This window comes from Alosa sapidissima, chromosome 7 (genome assembly GCF_018492685.1).
Source record: "Alosa sapidissima isolate fAloSap1 chromosome 7, fAloSap1.pri, whole genome shotgun sequence".
Taxonomy (NCBI): Eukaryota; Metazoa; Chordata; class Actinopteri; order Clupeiformes; family Clupeidae; genus Alosa; species Alosa sapidissima.
The window spans coordinates 10,031,316-10,046,951 of NC_055963.1; the positions used below are offsets into that span (position 1 = coordinate 10,031,316).

General features: G+C 45.2%; 1 protein-coding gene across 8 annotated transcripts in view; it reads right to left on the reverse strand.

Moving 5' to 3' along the window:
• usp19 (ubiquitin specific peptidase 19) overlaps positions 1–15,125 on the reverse strand; it is a 32,998-nt gene extending 17,873 nt beyond the window's left edge. Inside the window, exons 1-11 of one of the 8 annotated variants that reach the window (XM_042096667.1) lie at positions 14,735–15,121; positions 13,430–13,758; positions 6,372–6,500; positions 5,849–5,985; positions 5,000–5,584; positions 4,160–4,556; positions 3,492–3,648; positions 3,191–3,262; positions 2,853–2,968; positions 1,694–1,905; positions 187–379 (exon numbers count right to left, since the gene is read on the reverse strand). In XM_042096667.1, the coding sequence (XP_041952601.1) occupies positions 187–379; positions 1,694–1,905; positions 2,853–2,968; positions 3,191–3,262; positions 3,492–3,648; positions 4,160–4,556; positions 5,000–5,584; positions 5,849–5,985; positions 6,372–6,500; positions 13,430–13,604 (2,173 nt within the window). In that variant the 5' untranslated portion in view covers positions 13,605–13,758; positions 14,735–15,121. Of the gene's footprint in view, positions 1–186; positions 380–1,693; positions 1,912–2,852; positions 2,969–3,190; positions 3,263–3,491; positions 3,651–4,111; positions 4,557–4,999; positions 5,585–5,848; positions 5,986–6,371; positions 6,501–8,128; positions 8,222–13,429; positions 13,759–14,734 lie in introns of those variants that run through there. The other 7 variants (XM_042096666.1, XM_042096662.1, XM_042096664.1 and 4 more) reach the window with 7 other exon arrangements.
• Positions 15,126–15,636: the final 511 nt, after the last annotated feature.

Here is a 15,636-nt window from a genome sequence, read left to right on the forward strand (position 1 = left end):
ATGGTTTAGGAGGATGGTGATAAGGATGAAAACAGGACATGGAGGGAACAGGATGTTGAGTGATGATGGGTAGAACATTTCAAAGGGTATTTTGGCACATAAATCATCAACCCATTCAGGAGAAAGGTCTGGCACCTAGAGAATAGAAAACATGAGTGTAATGGTGAGGTGGGGATGCATGCTCACCGTGGAAGTAGTCTCGGAGCTCTCGCGTGTTGGAGAGGGACTGGATGACGCTGTTCATGAAGCAGGTGTTGCCCAGGTTGACCAAGCCCGTGAAGCCTGGCAGACACACCTTCTTCTCCTCCTCTTCCTCAGAGCGCTCGCTGGCCGAGGGGGGAGCGTGAGTCATGGGCTGCACCATACAGGTGGGCTTAGGCTGAAAGAGATAGCCAAAGCCAACAAGCAATGATCAGCGTTTAACATTCAGCAAAACCAGTTTATGTTCACTTAGTCTTTTGAAAGCTCCGATACGCCATCTCGCTAGCAAATGGCATGCATTAGGAAAAGGAAGGCCTGATAACCCATTTTATATTGGTTTCTGGGCTGATGTCTGGTCTCTGGAGTCTGGCTTTAATTAAGTGAGGAAGGCCCTACACACTCTGCTGGTAGGCTAGCTAGCTGACAGACTACCGGTGTGCATTCTTAGTGGCAGGCAGCGTCCTGTAATTCCCCGCAGCAGATATTAAACTACTCGATGAGCTCTCTGGGAAGTAGCGAGTAGTGACCTTTGGCCGTGTCTGTACCAGTCTGTGCCAGACGAAGTGCAGGCTCTCTGCCTCCTCTCCCTTATCTCCACACACACACACACACACACACACACACACACACACACACACACAGATAAGCAGATCCACTGGCTACACGTCCATCCTGGTGCATCCTCTAACAGTCAGGGTAATGAAATGACTAACAGAGAGATACGAGGTCATGCACAGGTTGTACAAGGTGGATCCATCCCCAGGCACCCAAATACGCTTGTGTTAATCTCATAATAACGTGCAAATAGCCGTAATTCATTTAGCAGAAGCTTCTATCCAGAAATACTAAAACAGCACAGTACATTGACAAACATAGCCAAGTCTATTTCCTGAGTACTGAGCCTTTGAACAAGGAGTTAAATTAAAGTGTAACCATTTGACATTTTTGAGTTACTTTTTCTCGTTCTGAACTTTGTTTGAACTGTAAATCTGTGCACACGCTGATAAGTGAGGGATGTGGCGCTAATCCAGACATACAGCCACTGGGCTTCCTGATGCATCTTTCATTTAGCCTGGAAACTCCAGAGTTCTCGCAAGAGCACAATTTGAATCGTCTCTGCGACACACTCTGGCAATGAGTAATGATGCACGTTACAAGTGGCAAAAGTATCGCGGGGAGCCAATCACATCGGTGTATCTGGTGTATAGGCGGGCCAGAGGCGAGCTAAACAGATGACAGTCGTAGTGTTATCCAATTGCGTCGAAGTCCGGAATCTGTCAGTAAACATTGGTCGTATTGTGCTATCCAATTGCGTGCAGTGATTTGTGCCGCCCCTCGAGTTGGGCCATTACATTATTCGTGGCCAGATTAGGTTATCTTTCATTCACATTTCATGAAAAGGACAAATATAGATTTAGGTCAAAGTTGGTATTAACTATTCCAGATCCTATATGCATCCTATATTCCATCTATTCCGTAGACTCCCTCTTACCGTAGTGACATTGGACTCTTGTTTGATGGGGACGTGTTCTGAGCGTGGGCCAACGGTGTCCAGACCCGCGTCCTCCGGAGTCCGAGGGGGCTTGGGCTTCTCCTCTCCCACCCGTGGCTCCTCCTTAGCGGGCAGAGCGTGTTGGCTGCTCCCTGGCTGGCTCTTATCGAGCGAGGACGGGCCGGAGGGCACAGCGACCTTGGCGCCCCCCACTGCACCTTAAACAGAGGAGGATGGAGCTTGTGGTTAGAAGCTAAGGGTCAGAACTAAAAGAGCTGGTGGGAGGAGAGGACCAATGAGGAGAACTCTATGGGACGTCTATGAGTCTACAAGAAACCAATTCATACTGCATGGACATCTACTATGTGACCTCTGAAGTGTAAGAATAGTATGTGGGACAATGAACTTTCACATTTGCACATTTGTGTGCACGCGTGTTTGTGTGCTTTAAGTTTGTCCTGAAGCAAGGCAATAGTGCAGTCAGGGACAGCACTCAGTTCTGGGCAGGTCATGACACACTTACACACACACACACACACACAGGGCACTGGGCTGGGGACTGGAATCCATATCAAGTTACTGGCTCACTCTGCCGTCGCATTCCAGTACCAAGCAGTGGCCTACATTGTGCATTGGCCTACATTGTAAACACAAGCAAACTGCTCTACTCACTCAACTACACACGCGTCGCGCACACACACACACTAAATTAAAGTGGGAGATGAAAGAACAGGTGGAGTGAAAGAATATCATCTTTCTGTATTTGTGTACGTTTCAGTTTTTTCCCATGTACATACAGGACTGGACTGCAAAAAACACAACAAATGCACAGAGCAGGTCCTAATAATACCTCTCGTGTGAACAGTTGAAGAACTTATACATGTTGGAGGCATTAAGTTGTCAGCTGTCCAATTCAGAATATTCAAATAACCAACAGTGTTAGCCAATGATAACATGGTCATTTGCGTTACCAACACAGCTATTTTAAGGGTTCATTATGAAGAGCATAAAATGGACTCAGGAGTCTGTCGTGAATCTTTCTGGGGTGTGCATGTATATGTGTGTGCGTGCGCACGTGATGCGTGTCAGTTATTGTTTGTGTCTTGTGGCTCCATTGTTTGGAGCGCGCTCAGTGCCAAGTAGAAGCTTGGCCGCAGACCTTGTGTGGCGGGGGCCTCCAGGCCCCCCCAGCGCTGGCTGTGTCTCTTCTTCAGCATGATGTCGATGCGGGACGGGGTGAAGGCATAGCTCGACTGCTCGGGCTGGATCAGGTTCCTGCCGACACACACACACACACACACAAAATGTATTTTTTTGCTTTCCCAGTGTGGACAAGCTTGAAAACCCAGCGTTGCAAACACCAAGCTGACCTTGACAAACTCAGAGAAGAATTACCTGTGAGTGTGTGTGTGTGTGTGTGTGTGTGTGTGTGTGTGTGTGTGTGTGTGTGTATGTGTGCATGTGTGTGTTTAAAGTGCGAGAGGGTGTCCGTCTTACCTGAGTTTGACTTGCCACTTGAAGACAGTGTTTGGGCCACAGTCAGAATGAAGGCGCAGGAAATTAGGGTCACTAAGGGGGGAAAAAAAAACCCGAAGAGAGTCTTAGTTTTTGGTCTTAAATTGCTACACGCATAACTTTCTTTAAAATTCCGATAAGAATCACTAAAATATATGAAGGGATGCTTCAGTCTGAGATTAACGACTAGAAATACAAACACAGCTGCACTGATTTGTAGAGTACATTTGTAGAGTGAAGAGTACAGCTGCTGTGGTCTGAGGTTGTAATAGACCGCACTTACCTGGTTTGAAAAATGAGCGTGAAGTCCTGTTCCCTGAAGAGGACCCTGGACGTGTCCCTGCAGATGCCCTTCATGTACACATTCACCACCATCAGGTCTGTCCCTTTCTCATACGAGTCGTTTTTCACAAACTTCAGGTTCACCATGGGTTCAGGGGCTGCAGAGAGAATACACATTTTCACTACTGAGCTTATGATATCTGCAGTTTCAAAAGAAGATACAGGCATGTCTTTTTTCTAAAAAAAAAAAAAAAAAAAGGTTTATATATATATTTTTTTGCCTTTATATCAACAGGACAGTGGAGAGAGACAGGGACATGCCAAATACAGGCATGTCTAACAGAGGCTCTGCATTCAGTTACAGTTCCAACACCAATATCATGAAATAATAGAAGGGCACTTCGAGTTAGCAGAACTCCACCAAACAAAATGCCATGTCTAACAACATTAGTGAAAGTGAAACTGAATTTGTCAAAGGCACTCCAAAATTAACTGGGTTCTTCCTTGGCTCATGCTACAAGTTTTAATTCCGTTTCATGAAAATCATGCCAACAGTCTTTCATCGTACATGTGTGCGTGCGACGTGCACACACACACACACACACACACACACACACACACCTTTGTCCGCCTTCCTCTTCTGTGCTTGATGTGACCCAGGCTGCTCACCTTTCTCCTCCTCCTCCTCCTCCTCCTCCTCCTCCTGGCTCTTCTCCGGAGGCTCCTCCTTTGACTTGTCCCTCTTCTCCTCGTCCACTCCAGCTTTGCCCGTGGAGTCGCCGTCGTCATCGTCCTTCAGGACCACGGCTGGTGTGGGGCTACTCGACCCCAGAGGCTGGGATTGCGTGGTCTTAGAGGCGTCAACACGCTCATCAGTCTCTTTCTCTGGGACAGGGCTGGCGTTCTTGTCCCCCTGGCCTGCGTGGCTGTCCAGGCCGTTGGTGGTCACCTCAGGCCCGTGGCTGCTGCCTGGGCTGGGTGTCCGTGCAGGAGCTGGGGAGGGGTGCGAGTCTAACCCGGCTCCTGAAACAGCCAGCTGTTCTGGCTTCTGCTCTTCCCGCTCAACCTGAAGGGCCAATAACAACACAATTTATTATTATTATTTTAACTATACAGTGACCTAACAACACAAGTCATAACCTTCAGTAACCTGCTTAACCACTAGTGACCCTTGTTAGTGGCAACAAACCTAGGTTATTACAGTATAAGGATGGTCAACTAGGCAGTGCCAGCTTACATCAAACATTTGGGAGACACACTGCAGTGTTTTGCACTACTAACACAGTTTGTTCGTCCACCAGAACTGTGCCCGTAACTCTTATGTATGCGCGTCAAGCTAGCATGCAGAGCAATACTACTTCTTATTCTGCTCAAGTTAGAGCAGTTCAGCCCAGCCAGTCACTGAATTGAAATTCACAATATCAGTTACACATACATTGAGCGATTTGCCTTCATTGAAGCGTTTGGCATTAACTGTATTATCGTCTCCCTGCTTTTGGCGAGCCTCACCTGAAGTTTGGATTCCGGCCTCTTGCTGGCCGTCCCTGCTGCTGGTACAGGTGTCCGCTCGCGGTCTCTGACTGGTGTGGCTACCCTGTTGTCCCTGGTACTGGTTGTGGTGGTGGTACTGGTGGTGGTGGTGGTGGTGGTGGTGGCTGTGACGGGGGTGTCAGCAAGGGGAGCGGGGTTACACAGCTTCCCACTGACAGCAGGTTTAGGCTGGGGGTCTTTCACTGAGGCAGCCCCTGCTGTGGACGTGGTGGTGGAGGTGGAGGTGGAGGTGGAAGGGGTCTTGGAGGACTTGTTTGTGCGTACGGTCCGTTTGGCACTGGGCTCTGGGGTGGCGTCGGCCTTTGGTTGCCCCAGCTTGACGCCATCGGTGGGCTTCGGCCCACCACCTTCCGGCCTCTCTGACGCCGCTTTGTTCTTCATCCCACGTTTGAGGCCACGGTCGGGCTTCCCGCGCTTCTGCTCGGCGCCCCCCGGTGGTGTGGCTGGCTGGGCGGCAGGCTTGGGTGCCTCTGTAGTGTTGATCACTTGCTCTTTGCCGTTCTCCATTTTGATGTTCACTGGTTCATTCTCCATGTTATTACGCTATACAGTGGAAAAAAGTACAAATATTAACTTACTTATTGTTTATATGCAAGAAAATATTTATTTAAACATAAATGGACGCTTAGTTTGTTAAATTGGCTAGCAAATAACTTCCACAAAAAATATGAGTTAAACAAACACCTTAACACAAGTTAAACCACTGATCAAACATTTTTGATCCAATAAAATCACTTCATGTTGTAAATTAACCCCTATGACGCCATGTCATGTACTGTATGTAGAGATGAATGTGTAGTGACTGACCATAAGAGTGGGCCATGTGTTAAAAGGAATCTTCTTGCTCATGACCAGCTGAAGGATGCTGCCCTTCTCCTTGAAGAGCACCTTACTGCACGAGCCCTCAATCTCAGAGTGCAGGTGACAGCTCCACTCCGAGCCATCTGGGGACAGGAGCACAGGGGTCATGTAATCAACACCATTACACACACATGAATGTTCATGCTGTACACAGACACACACACACACACTTCTGTTCAGCTAAAATAGCTGGACAGCTACAACCAACACAGACACACAAAAATAGTGGTTCTCCTTCAAACCCAACAACCTCTCATTAATAGCACTGGTCAAGTGTCCTGAAATGTCACACAGAGAGGGCTACTTTATTTCCATGAATAACAATAAATGATTGCACTGCAGTTTGATATTACTGCACTACTGCATATTTATTTGGGCTATCTGATGAGCCATTAAATGTTTTCAGTGTGCATAAGCAGAGATGGAGCTCTGGCAAACAGCACTCTCATCAGTCCCAGTCAGTCCTCACCTGGGAAGCAGACCCTGCAGGCGGTGTCCGAGAACGCAGTGTTGACATCCTCCGTCTTCAGAACCCCACCCCCGCAGCGCAACCTCACGATCACCTCATCTGCGTTCTGCTTCCAGTCCATGAACACATCTGCAAACACACATACAGTACACACAGCGGTGAAACACACGGAATTATACGACAGTTAGAGACACACAAGTTGTACATTTTTGATTGGGCAAGAGGCGTTCTATGAGTGGGAATGCCCAGGCACTACCACACACCGACTCTTCACTGCAGGTGACCATACCGTGTTTGATGCACTTTAAGCATGGAATTGTAAAACATCCACATTCCATTCTCAGAGAGTGAGAGGGGAGGACATGGGAGGCAACACTTATTATGTTACAATTCACAGTTTTCAATTGAGGAGAGGGAGCAACTGGGGTGGGTGATGCATATGGACGTGTAAATATGAGAAATATGACATTCATGGTTGTGGCCTCTTAACTCGTGCTTATGGACAAATCACAGCCGTGGGCATATCCTTTAGCAAGCCCACTCGCTCCATGTTGGTTAACCTAAATATTTCGATACAAAAGGCTCCACTGAGAGAAGCTGCATGTTAGGCATGTCCGTTTATTCTACAGGATGCCGTGTGATTACAATGTCTCCAGAACATTTCCTTTTTTCGTCCTCTTTCGCCAACCATCCTCAACGGCCCACCTGCCCCACCACAAAACCCGGCTGGAAACACAATTAAGTCAAATGTCACACCATATTATGTACATAGTCACCAACACGCATCACCAAATCACATTAGCAAATAGCAATCACTTCCCAGTAGTTTGCATGAGAAAACAGGTCATGTACCGGTTTCAGCAACTGAGCAAGAACGCCCCAGATACAAAAAGCTACAGCGGAACTCGCTGACCATTCATTAAGTGTAGGGGTGAATGGTAGCCTGCACTGCCTAGCATGAGAGACAGGACTGGGGCTGTTTACATTTACCGTATGCATTCTATAAGTACAGTAAGTGTCTCGGAGTGACTTACAAACAGCATAACAAAATCCAAGCACATTTCTTTGTTATCCTCATATCCTCAGTATCTTCCTGAGCTCCTCCATATCAAGACACCCATCCGTTCTCTCAGATCTTCTTCCACGATCCAGCTCATCCTCCCACCTGCTCGTCTGGTCACCATGGGGTCTAGAGCTTTCAGTCACTCAGCCCCCCCCACCTCTGGAACTCTCTGCCCCACTACATTCAACACTCCACGTCCATAACCACTTTCAAATCTCACCTAAAAACTCATCTTTTCAGACAGGCCTACTCTCTTTATTTTTTTTTTCTTTCTCTTTTTTTTTTTATTAATAGTATTATCAAGTTATTTTATTGCTTGTTTTCTCTGATTGCTTGTTTAATGGATTGAATGTTTTATTGTTGATTTTGTAAGGTGACCTTCAATGTTCAGAAAGGTGCCCAGAAATAAAATGCATTATTATTATTATTATTATTATTATTATTATTATCATAAATATTAGATTCAGAAATTAGAATTAGAAATTAGATTCACCGACAAATTTTTTTTTACCATGACAAAAATAAAATGACTCACATAAAAACAGGGTCAGAGTACATACTAGCCATAGCTAACCACCTAATCACACAAATCAAAATAAAAAAAATACATAAGAGCTATAAAAAGTTTTTTTACACTGTCCTTGAGACATCATAAATAGCACTGACTGGGCTAACAAAGACAAAACAACTTTACCTTTCCTTCTCATGTCTATTAAAGAGAGCTTGTTGATCTGAGCACAACCACACCACCACCATGTTCTACACTGGTTCAGTAAACACCAGACAGCTCATCCAGTAAGCTTAGGTTTGAGAGAGAGAGAGAGAGAGAGAGAGAGAGAGAGAGAGAGAGAGAGAGAGAGAGAGAGAGAGAGAGAGAGAGAGAGAGAGAGAGAGAGAGAGAGAGAGAGAGATGATCTCTCTCTCTCTCTCTCTCTGACCTATGATCACTTTCCCTTCAGCAGTTGTCACCCTCTCTCTCTCTCCCTCTCTAGCGCTCTCTCACACACACACACACACCCCTCCTGCTCCTTCGTCACACACACAAACATTGGCCACACACACCCTCTTCCAAGGCTTTATGGAAAGGTCACAGGGGAATAGTCTAGTTCTCTACACCACACCCCACAGCTGGGTGGTGCAGTTATGGCCTGCAATAGCACACACGATATGACCAATATTCTCCACACACACACACACACACGCCCCTGTGTCACACATTTAGAGCTCTACCACATGTGTGTCTCAGAGTGCATGTGTGAGTGTGTTGTGCAGGCGTGTATGATGTTTGTGTTCTACTGTCTGTCTGTCTGTCTGTCTGTGTGTGTGTGTATGTGTGTGTTACAGTGAACATAGCTCTCCAGAGTCTACATTCATCTATTGACCCTCACAGAGAGAAAGACTCAGTGTAGTGTGCCAGCTAATAAGGAGAAACTGGGACAGGGGCTTAGAAAACAAAAACAGTAGACAATGCAGCCAAGGTGCACGAGTACTCCATACTCGCTCATAGCCTGGATCCCGTCCCCAGAGAGCTGCACACGTGCTGCTCCCCTCTTTCCCAACTCGGAGAATTAAGCCTCAGCCCCTCCATCTCGGGCTTAATACTAGCAGCACTAGTCAGAGCACTAGGTATTTCGGTGAAAATCACAAGTACACAACTCTGCCAAGGAAATACATTTACATGTATTAATTTAGCAGACACTTTTAATGCAAAGTGACTTACATATGTCAATTATGTTAGCTTAGAGATACGGCTTGATTGCGTAACTTAACTTAGTTTAGTCTACCAAACTTACATTGTCCCTGGAATGACCTAGGGTTAAGTGCCTTGCTCAAGGGCACAATGGTGGAAACCGGGAATTGAACCCACAACTTTTCAGGCCACTGCATGCTAGCCCAGCTCCTTTACCACTATGCTACCACCGCCCATAAGACAATGGTAATGGTCCAGCTAACATAAGATGGCTGAAGGTTGCAGCAGGTCCATCTGGCATCACACGCATCCCAGAATAAACAAGTTAGCTCTGCTATCTCCAGAGACTTTGGCTAGAAAGAGGATCCTGCAAATGATTGACAAACTTTTAAACTCAATTCATTCTGATCACGCTGCATTAAAACAGGTACAATGAGGGCGTGTAATGAAAGGGCTTCCTTGAAGGACACATTGTGGGGCAGGGCATACGCAAGCTTTGGGGACATGGCCAAGGACATAGCCTGATGAGAGGAGTAGCTGACGCAAAGCTCTGACACTAAGGCTAAAATGCTTAGCGGAACTAGAACTCTGTAATAAACCCAGTCAAGCTGGACACGGCAGCACACTGGCGTATGGATCCCCTGACCTTCACAAGGGCCTGGTCTGCTGGGCCAGCCCAGATTTACATCAGCTCATGTAACACCTCACTGAGCTACATCATACTGCAGCAGCCAGAGAGACAACAGCAAGCTCACGGATCCTGAAACATGGCTAAACAAGGAAAAAATAACTCACACTCCTTCATGCAAACAGCCTTTAAAGAGGGCATGACCTGGATTTAGCCAGGGTGACAGACAAACTTCCAAACAAACCAATTTCAAAAATGTAAGTTACTCAGTACCTCTTTCCTTATATGACTCACTGGCTGAATCGTGCACACACATACTCTGATGCGCATCCCTGCGACTTGGTGAGGGCTTAGGGTTGTCCCACTGACAAATTGTGAAGTGCTTGAGGGCTCACTCGCACCCTTTCTGTGCCCTTTCCGTAAGTCGGCATCTATACACACTTTGCTCAAGGGAATTACTAACAATTCATTGCGATATGAACTTGTGACGCGAAACACAATTTACCCAAAGGGAGGCTGGAAGCTTGAAAAATCATCAGTAAACAAACAACTGCCATAAAACGGAAACGTGTTTATAACACGTTGTTTGTGTTGTCAATTTAATGATAGGTCACCGGTGCGGTCCCATTCCTGTTATTAGCGTTCTGAACCCTTACACCCTCGCAAACTTGATCACTTACGACAGATGTCAGTTAAGTGTGTGAGGGTTCAGGGCTTAGGCCTTAGGGGGGACATTCAGCCACTCACTCTTGCCGACTGTACTAGGTGCTGCTAAGGTGAATGCAGTCTCTCATCCTGCAAGCCCTGCAGACACAGTAGCTCAAGGACGAATTGGAGAAGATGATATTTCCCCCTCTCATGCATTTTCACCATACACAAAATGAGCAAATCGGAATATTCTGTAGGCGCTTCTGTTAGTTCTGTTAGCAAAGGTAGTGATGTGCTGAGCTAGTGAAGCCTGAAGGTGAAAAGATTACGCTATGTTGCCAAACCACTAAGGGACACCAGGCTAAAAATGAAACATCGTCATTTCTAAAAGCCCTGACATGGGTTTGATGGCAGTGTTTCCCAAACGGTGTTGTGCAGGATGTGTGAGTGTGCCATACTTGCTTTAAGTTACTATTACTAAGCAAGTACTAAACAGATCGGTTGTCATTTGAATCTATGAAATAGACATATAGGTCCTACATCCTACATAATTCCATGTGAAAACAGTGACATAGAAATGTATTTGATGGGTATATATTGTTTATCATTTTAAAATCAACCTCTTTTGCTTTGGGTGGGATTGGAAATTTTAGATATCTAGTTCAAAGTGAGACCAGAGATCTAGTTCAAAGGGTGAACCTCTTCATTCTCTTAAGAATTTGTTTGTATTTTTAACATCAAGTGTATATTTTTTCATGGCAAAGTTGGATTGCAATTCCACATATCTCAGTTGATGTGAGTAAATTAGTCAGACTTTTAGGAATGGCTGTTAAGATGCTATAAAATTGGCATTTGGGACTCATATTTAATATGCAGAAAGACAGGATGATTCCTTCCCCATTTCCATTAGGGACCATTTTTTTCCACACTCTGGAATATAGGCCTAATGCTTTGCAACTCAATGTTATGTATCTGCTCTTCCATATCTGGGAAAAATGGGGAGTGAAATTGTGCTTTTCCATTACAACAGAACTTGCATATGACAGATCTGCCGCGGCCGCCGAGCTGTTGCTGACCAGCAAGCTGTTATTTTTGTTTACATTAGTTATTTTGTAAATTTGTTTGTCTATGTCTTGTTGCCGCGGGTACGCTGGTGACTACGCCACTCTGTCCAGCATCTTTTGTCTTGTGGGTCAATGTCTTATGTGTGGAGCGCTTTGGGTTGCACTCTGCATGTGAAATGCGCTATAAAAATAAAACTGACTTGATTTGACTTGACGCACTGACATTTTAATTGGCTATTTTGTGATGGTCAAGTCACATGACAGCAGGAAAGGTAAATCACCAACTTAGCTGACGATTTGTCTGGGTAAACAGTATGAAAAGGCTTTTGACAGTTTTGTCTAGATCTACATACAGTTTTGGTTAACTGAATCTTCAGTTTATCTGTTCTGCGCTGTTCATCATGTGAAATGAAATTCACAACGATGTAAAAGACTAAGCAGCAAGGCAAAACAGAGGATAGCACAATGAGCAGCAACTCAGTGCCATCTCCTTCGCATGAGTCTCGTTGTTGTTCTTACAAAACAATCAGAGAGCTGTTTCATACCCAATGACATCAGCACTTAACTTTCATATTCACTTTCCCATATCTCTGAGGAAATTGCAGAGGTGAGAGTAGCAACCGTGGTGGCCACAACAGCGGGTACACAATCGAAAACAAAATGCAGCATATACGACGCCACCAATCATCAATACTCAAATCCTTGTAAAATCTGTTTTGCCTTTCTGTACATGTAAGCGATTGTGGTCAGTTTGGTCTTGCCTGCACATCTATTGAAACAAGAACTGCAGTGAACATGCGGTATATTCAACAGGGAATCATGAATGTCATGAGGAAGTCTATCTCCCTTCCTCCGGCAAAATCTAGAGAGTCCTTCAGGCCACACACACACACACACACACACACACACACACACACACACACACAGGCTATAGTGCACAATTTCCTGCTTCTCTCACAAACTGAACACCTTTGCGGCTGAGTAGGTATGCTTGCTATGCTGTGCTGTGTTGTGTTGTTTCTGAACAAACAATGTCACTCGCTCCTTCCCTCAGGACTCTGGACTGGAGGTAATCCACACAGGATATTACAGCAAGTCTACACAACTCTACATTTCAGAGGGAGGGAGCGTTCCACTGCACATATAAAATACTGCGTGCGCAGCTTGCTCGTATTAATAAATGATCAAACGCAACCTCAGTTTAAGTTAAGGATAAACAACAGAGCAAAGAACTTTTAGAATGTTTTCGGCTCATTTAGTTTGTATTAAGGCAGTGGAAACTAAGGACAGCTGACCTACACAGAGCCTAACATTTTACGCCTCATTTCAGAAGAGGCTCAAATCAGCTCTAATCTTAAAACCGAGCTCTTTGCTGCTGGCCACTGACTTCATGGGTGAGGCTGTATTGCAGAATACACCACAACATCAAGGACTGCATGACCTGCTCTCAGTGAAAGGCATTTAACTGCATGGCCCGCTGCCACAACACACTGAGGGAATTGATGGACTTGTGCCTTCTCAGAGTTTGGTCTCTAAAGACTATTGATCCCTGGGTGCTGCTGCAGAGTTGCCAATCGATTGAATCCAGGCTTCACAAAAAAGAAAGAACACTGAGCATTTGAAGGTGCTAGAGATTGGACTGGGAAAAAAATGAGTTGCTTTAGAAATGGGAGTGCAACCCAGCAGACAAAGTGGATTAACAGGATACTACACTTCAGTTAGAAAAAAAAGCCAATTATCACTTGTAATCAGCTCACTGCAGACACAAAACCTGACACTCAACTTGAAGAATAAATTATCTTCCAGCAAAGGCAACCACAATATTCAGATGGTTAGCATCCACACAGATTGCAAAAATGCAAAATCAACTCTCTATGCATTCTTATATTCACATATTAATGGGGCACATTGCTTAACAGAGACTGACAACTGTTCAAGTCACTGAGACCTGACTCTGCTGCTCACCTTTCTTGGCTTCTGTATTGATGGAGCCAGCTGCAGCGCGCTTGGCCTCCCTGCTCTCCTGGTTGGCCCGGTCCTTCTGCTTCTTTTTGCTGGTGCTGCCAGCGTCGTCGGAACCGCGCTGGACCCTCCTGCGACCCGTCTCTCCCGTGCTAGTGCTGTTGTTGCTGCTGGCCATTTTCAGCCACTTTCCGCTGACTGGCCGTCCGTCGCCCGCCTCACTCCCGCCGCTGCCGCTGGGGTCTGGTTCTGAGCTGTGTCGCTTCCTACTCGGTCCAGCTATCTTGGCGACGTTTTGGGTCAGAACACTCCCAGAACAGAATCAGGAGGAGCTGTTGCACGATGACCGTGGTGAGAAAGAGGTCATTAAAGCTAGCGTTACTACAGACTGAAATATATTCATAATGCTGATGAATGTCACGAATTACGCACAAGTATGTAAAAATATGCGCTAATATTATTGAAGAGTACAATTACTAGGATCTAAGAGAGGCCATAGCGTTGGCAAATGACGTAAGAGCAACATCAAGTAACCACCATCCATGCTTAAGACATAAGTAACAACCAAAATACAACTTCATTACAGCTATAGACAGTAAAATAATTATAGGATGTGCCTGATGCGTATTTCATTTGCGTGGCAAAAAATGTGTTCATAAGTGCTACCACAACGTTGCTGCAAAAACATGCACTTCATACCTGAACAACTGACCCCCATAATCGACACAACTATTGTAGTCAGGTGTTACCGAGAATATATTACTATTTGCACCGATGTCAGGGCTATTTACACTCACACAGGCGACCTAGCAAGGCTTTAACTAGACACTAGAATGGACGTTAACATTAATAGCTCACAGACCGGCTTCGAGGGAACATGTCGTAGACACCTTGCTAAGGAGATCACAACTTCAGAGATAGACATCACTTCACCTAATTAATAAAGTTAGCTAAACAATTAAACGTTAAATATTATATTAAATCACAACGATTAACATCATCATGAGCTTGTCAACCATTTACCTTAATGCGAAGGTCGACACACGCTAGCTAGCGTCTACTAAGCTAATGTTAGCTAGCAACCTACAGCAGCAACATAAAGAAGCTTCTACAATGCTAGCAGCTAGCTTCCTCCCTAGCTCACTTGCTAATGTTATCATGGAACTCCGCCGGTGTGTTTGCTTTCGTTATTTATCGAGAAGGAAACACGAGGGTTTGCAGTCGCATAAGACAACAACATGTCTATAAGCAACATACTTTACCGCTGTCACACAAATACATACGTTCAAAAAATCACATCACACTCACATTTCGTTAGCTGTTAGGTGTCCGTTTTCTTCGTTACTCGTTTGCCAACAATGGCCAGCGAGTCCGAATCAATTCAGCCCGAGGCTTCTTGATACGGCAACGGGCCGCTGAATGTCCTGCGCGGAAACCATATAATCTTCGCTATACGGATTTTCTAGAAAATTCTAACCTGGTCCCATTTTGTGTCAATTTAGAATAGGTCTTATGACTTCTAAAGAATAATTCCCATAGACCTAAGCTAGGTGCTCCTCCACCTCCTCCTATGGACTCACCGGGCGATGACTCGCACTTTGTTTGGGAACAAAAACAGACTAGATCGAAATCCACACCGCGCAGCCTACTTCCTGAAGACAGCGCCGCATGACTTCCCAATCATATGACATAGGTCTTCAACAACCTAGCTCTCCACAGCAGGCGCACTACAGCAGGCTATAATCTCATCTCATTGTCAGTTGCCCCACTGTTATGTGTAGTTAATGTAAAATTGTTGTTTAGAAACATGGTACCAGAATGATCAAAGAGCTGCATGATACTAGAGAAAGTGGGCTGATGCAGTGTGCGGTTTCTTTCTGTATCCAAATAGTTTAGATTACAGAGAAATTGCCACAATTTGCAGATTTAGAGCGTCCTCTCTTGGATCAATCAATTCATTGCAATGGGTCCTTGGGTCCTCTCTGTGGATCTTACTAGCATTGCTCATAGGCTAAATCATTCAATCATATTCATAGGCTACCCTGGATCACAATTTAACAACCCATTTAGTCAAACAGTTTCACGGCTGTACTAAACATGTGTGGTATAGACCCAGTCTCAGAGTTAAATAAAACTAACTTTATATTTTATTTTTTAAAACTACAACAGCCAAGCAAAGAGGCCCAAAATACTCAGAAATAGGCTACACA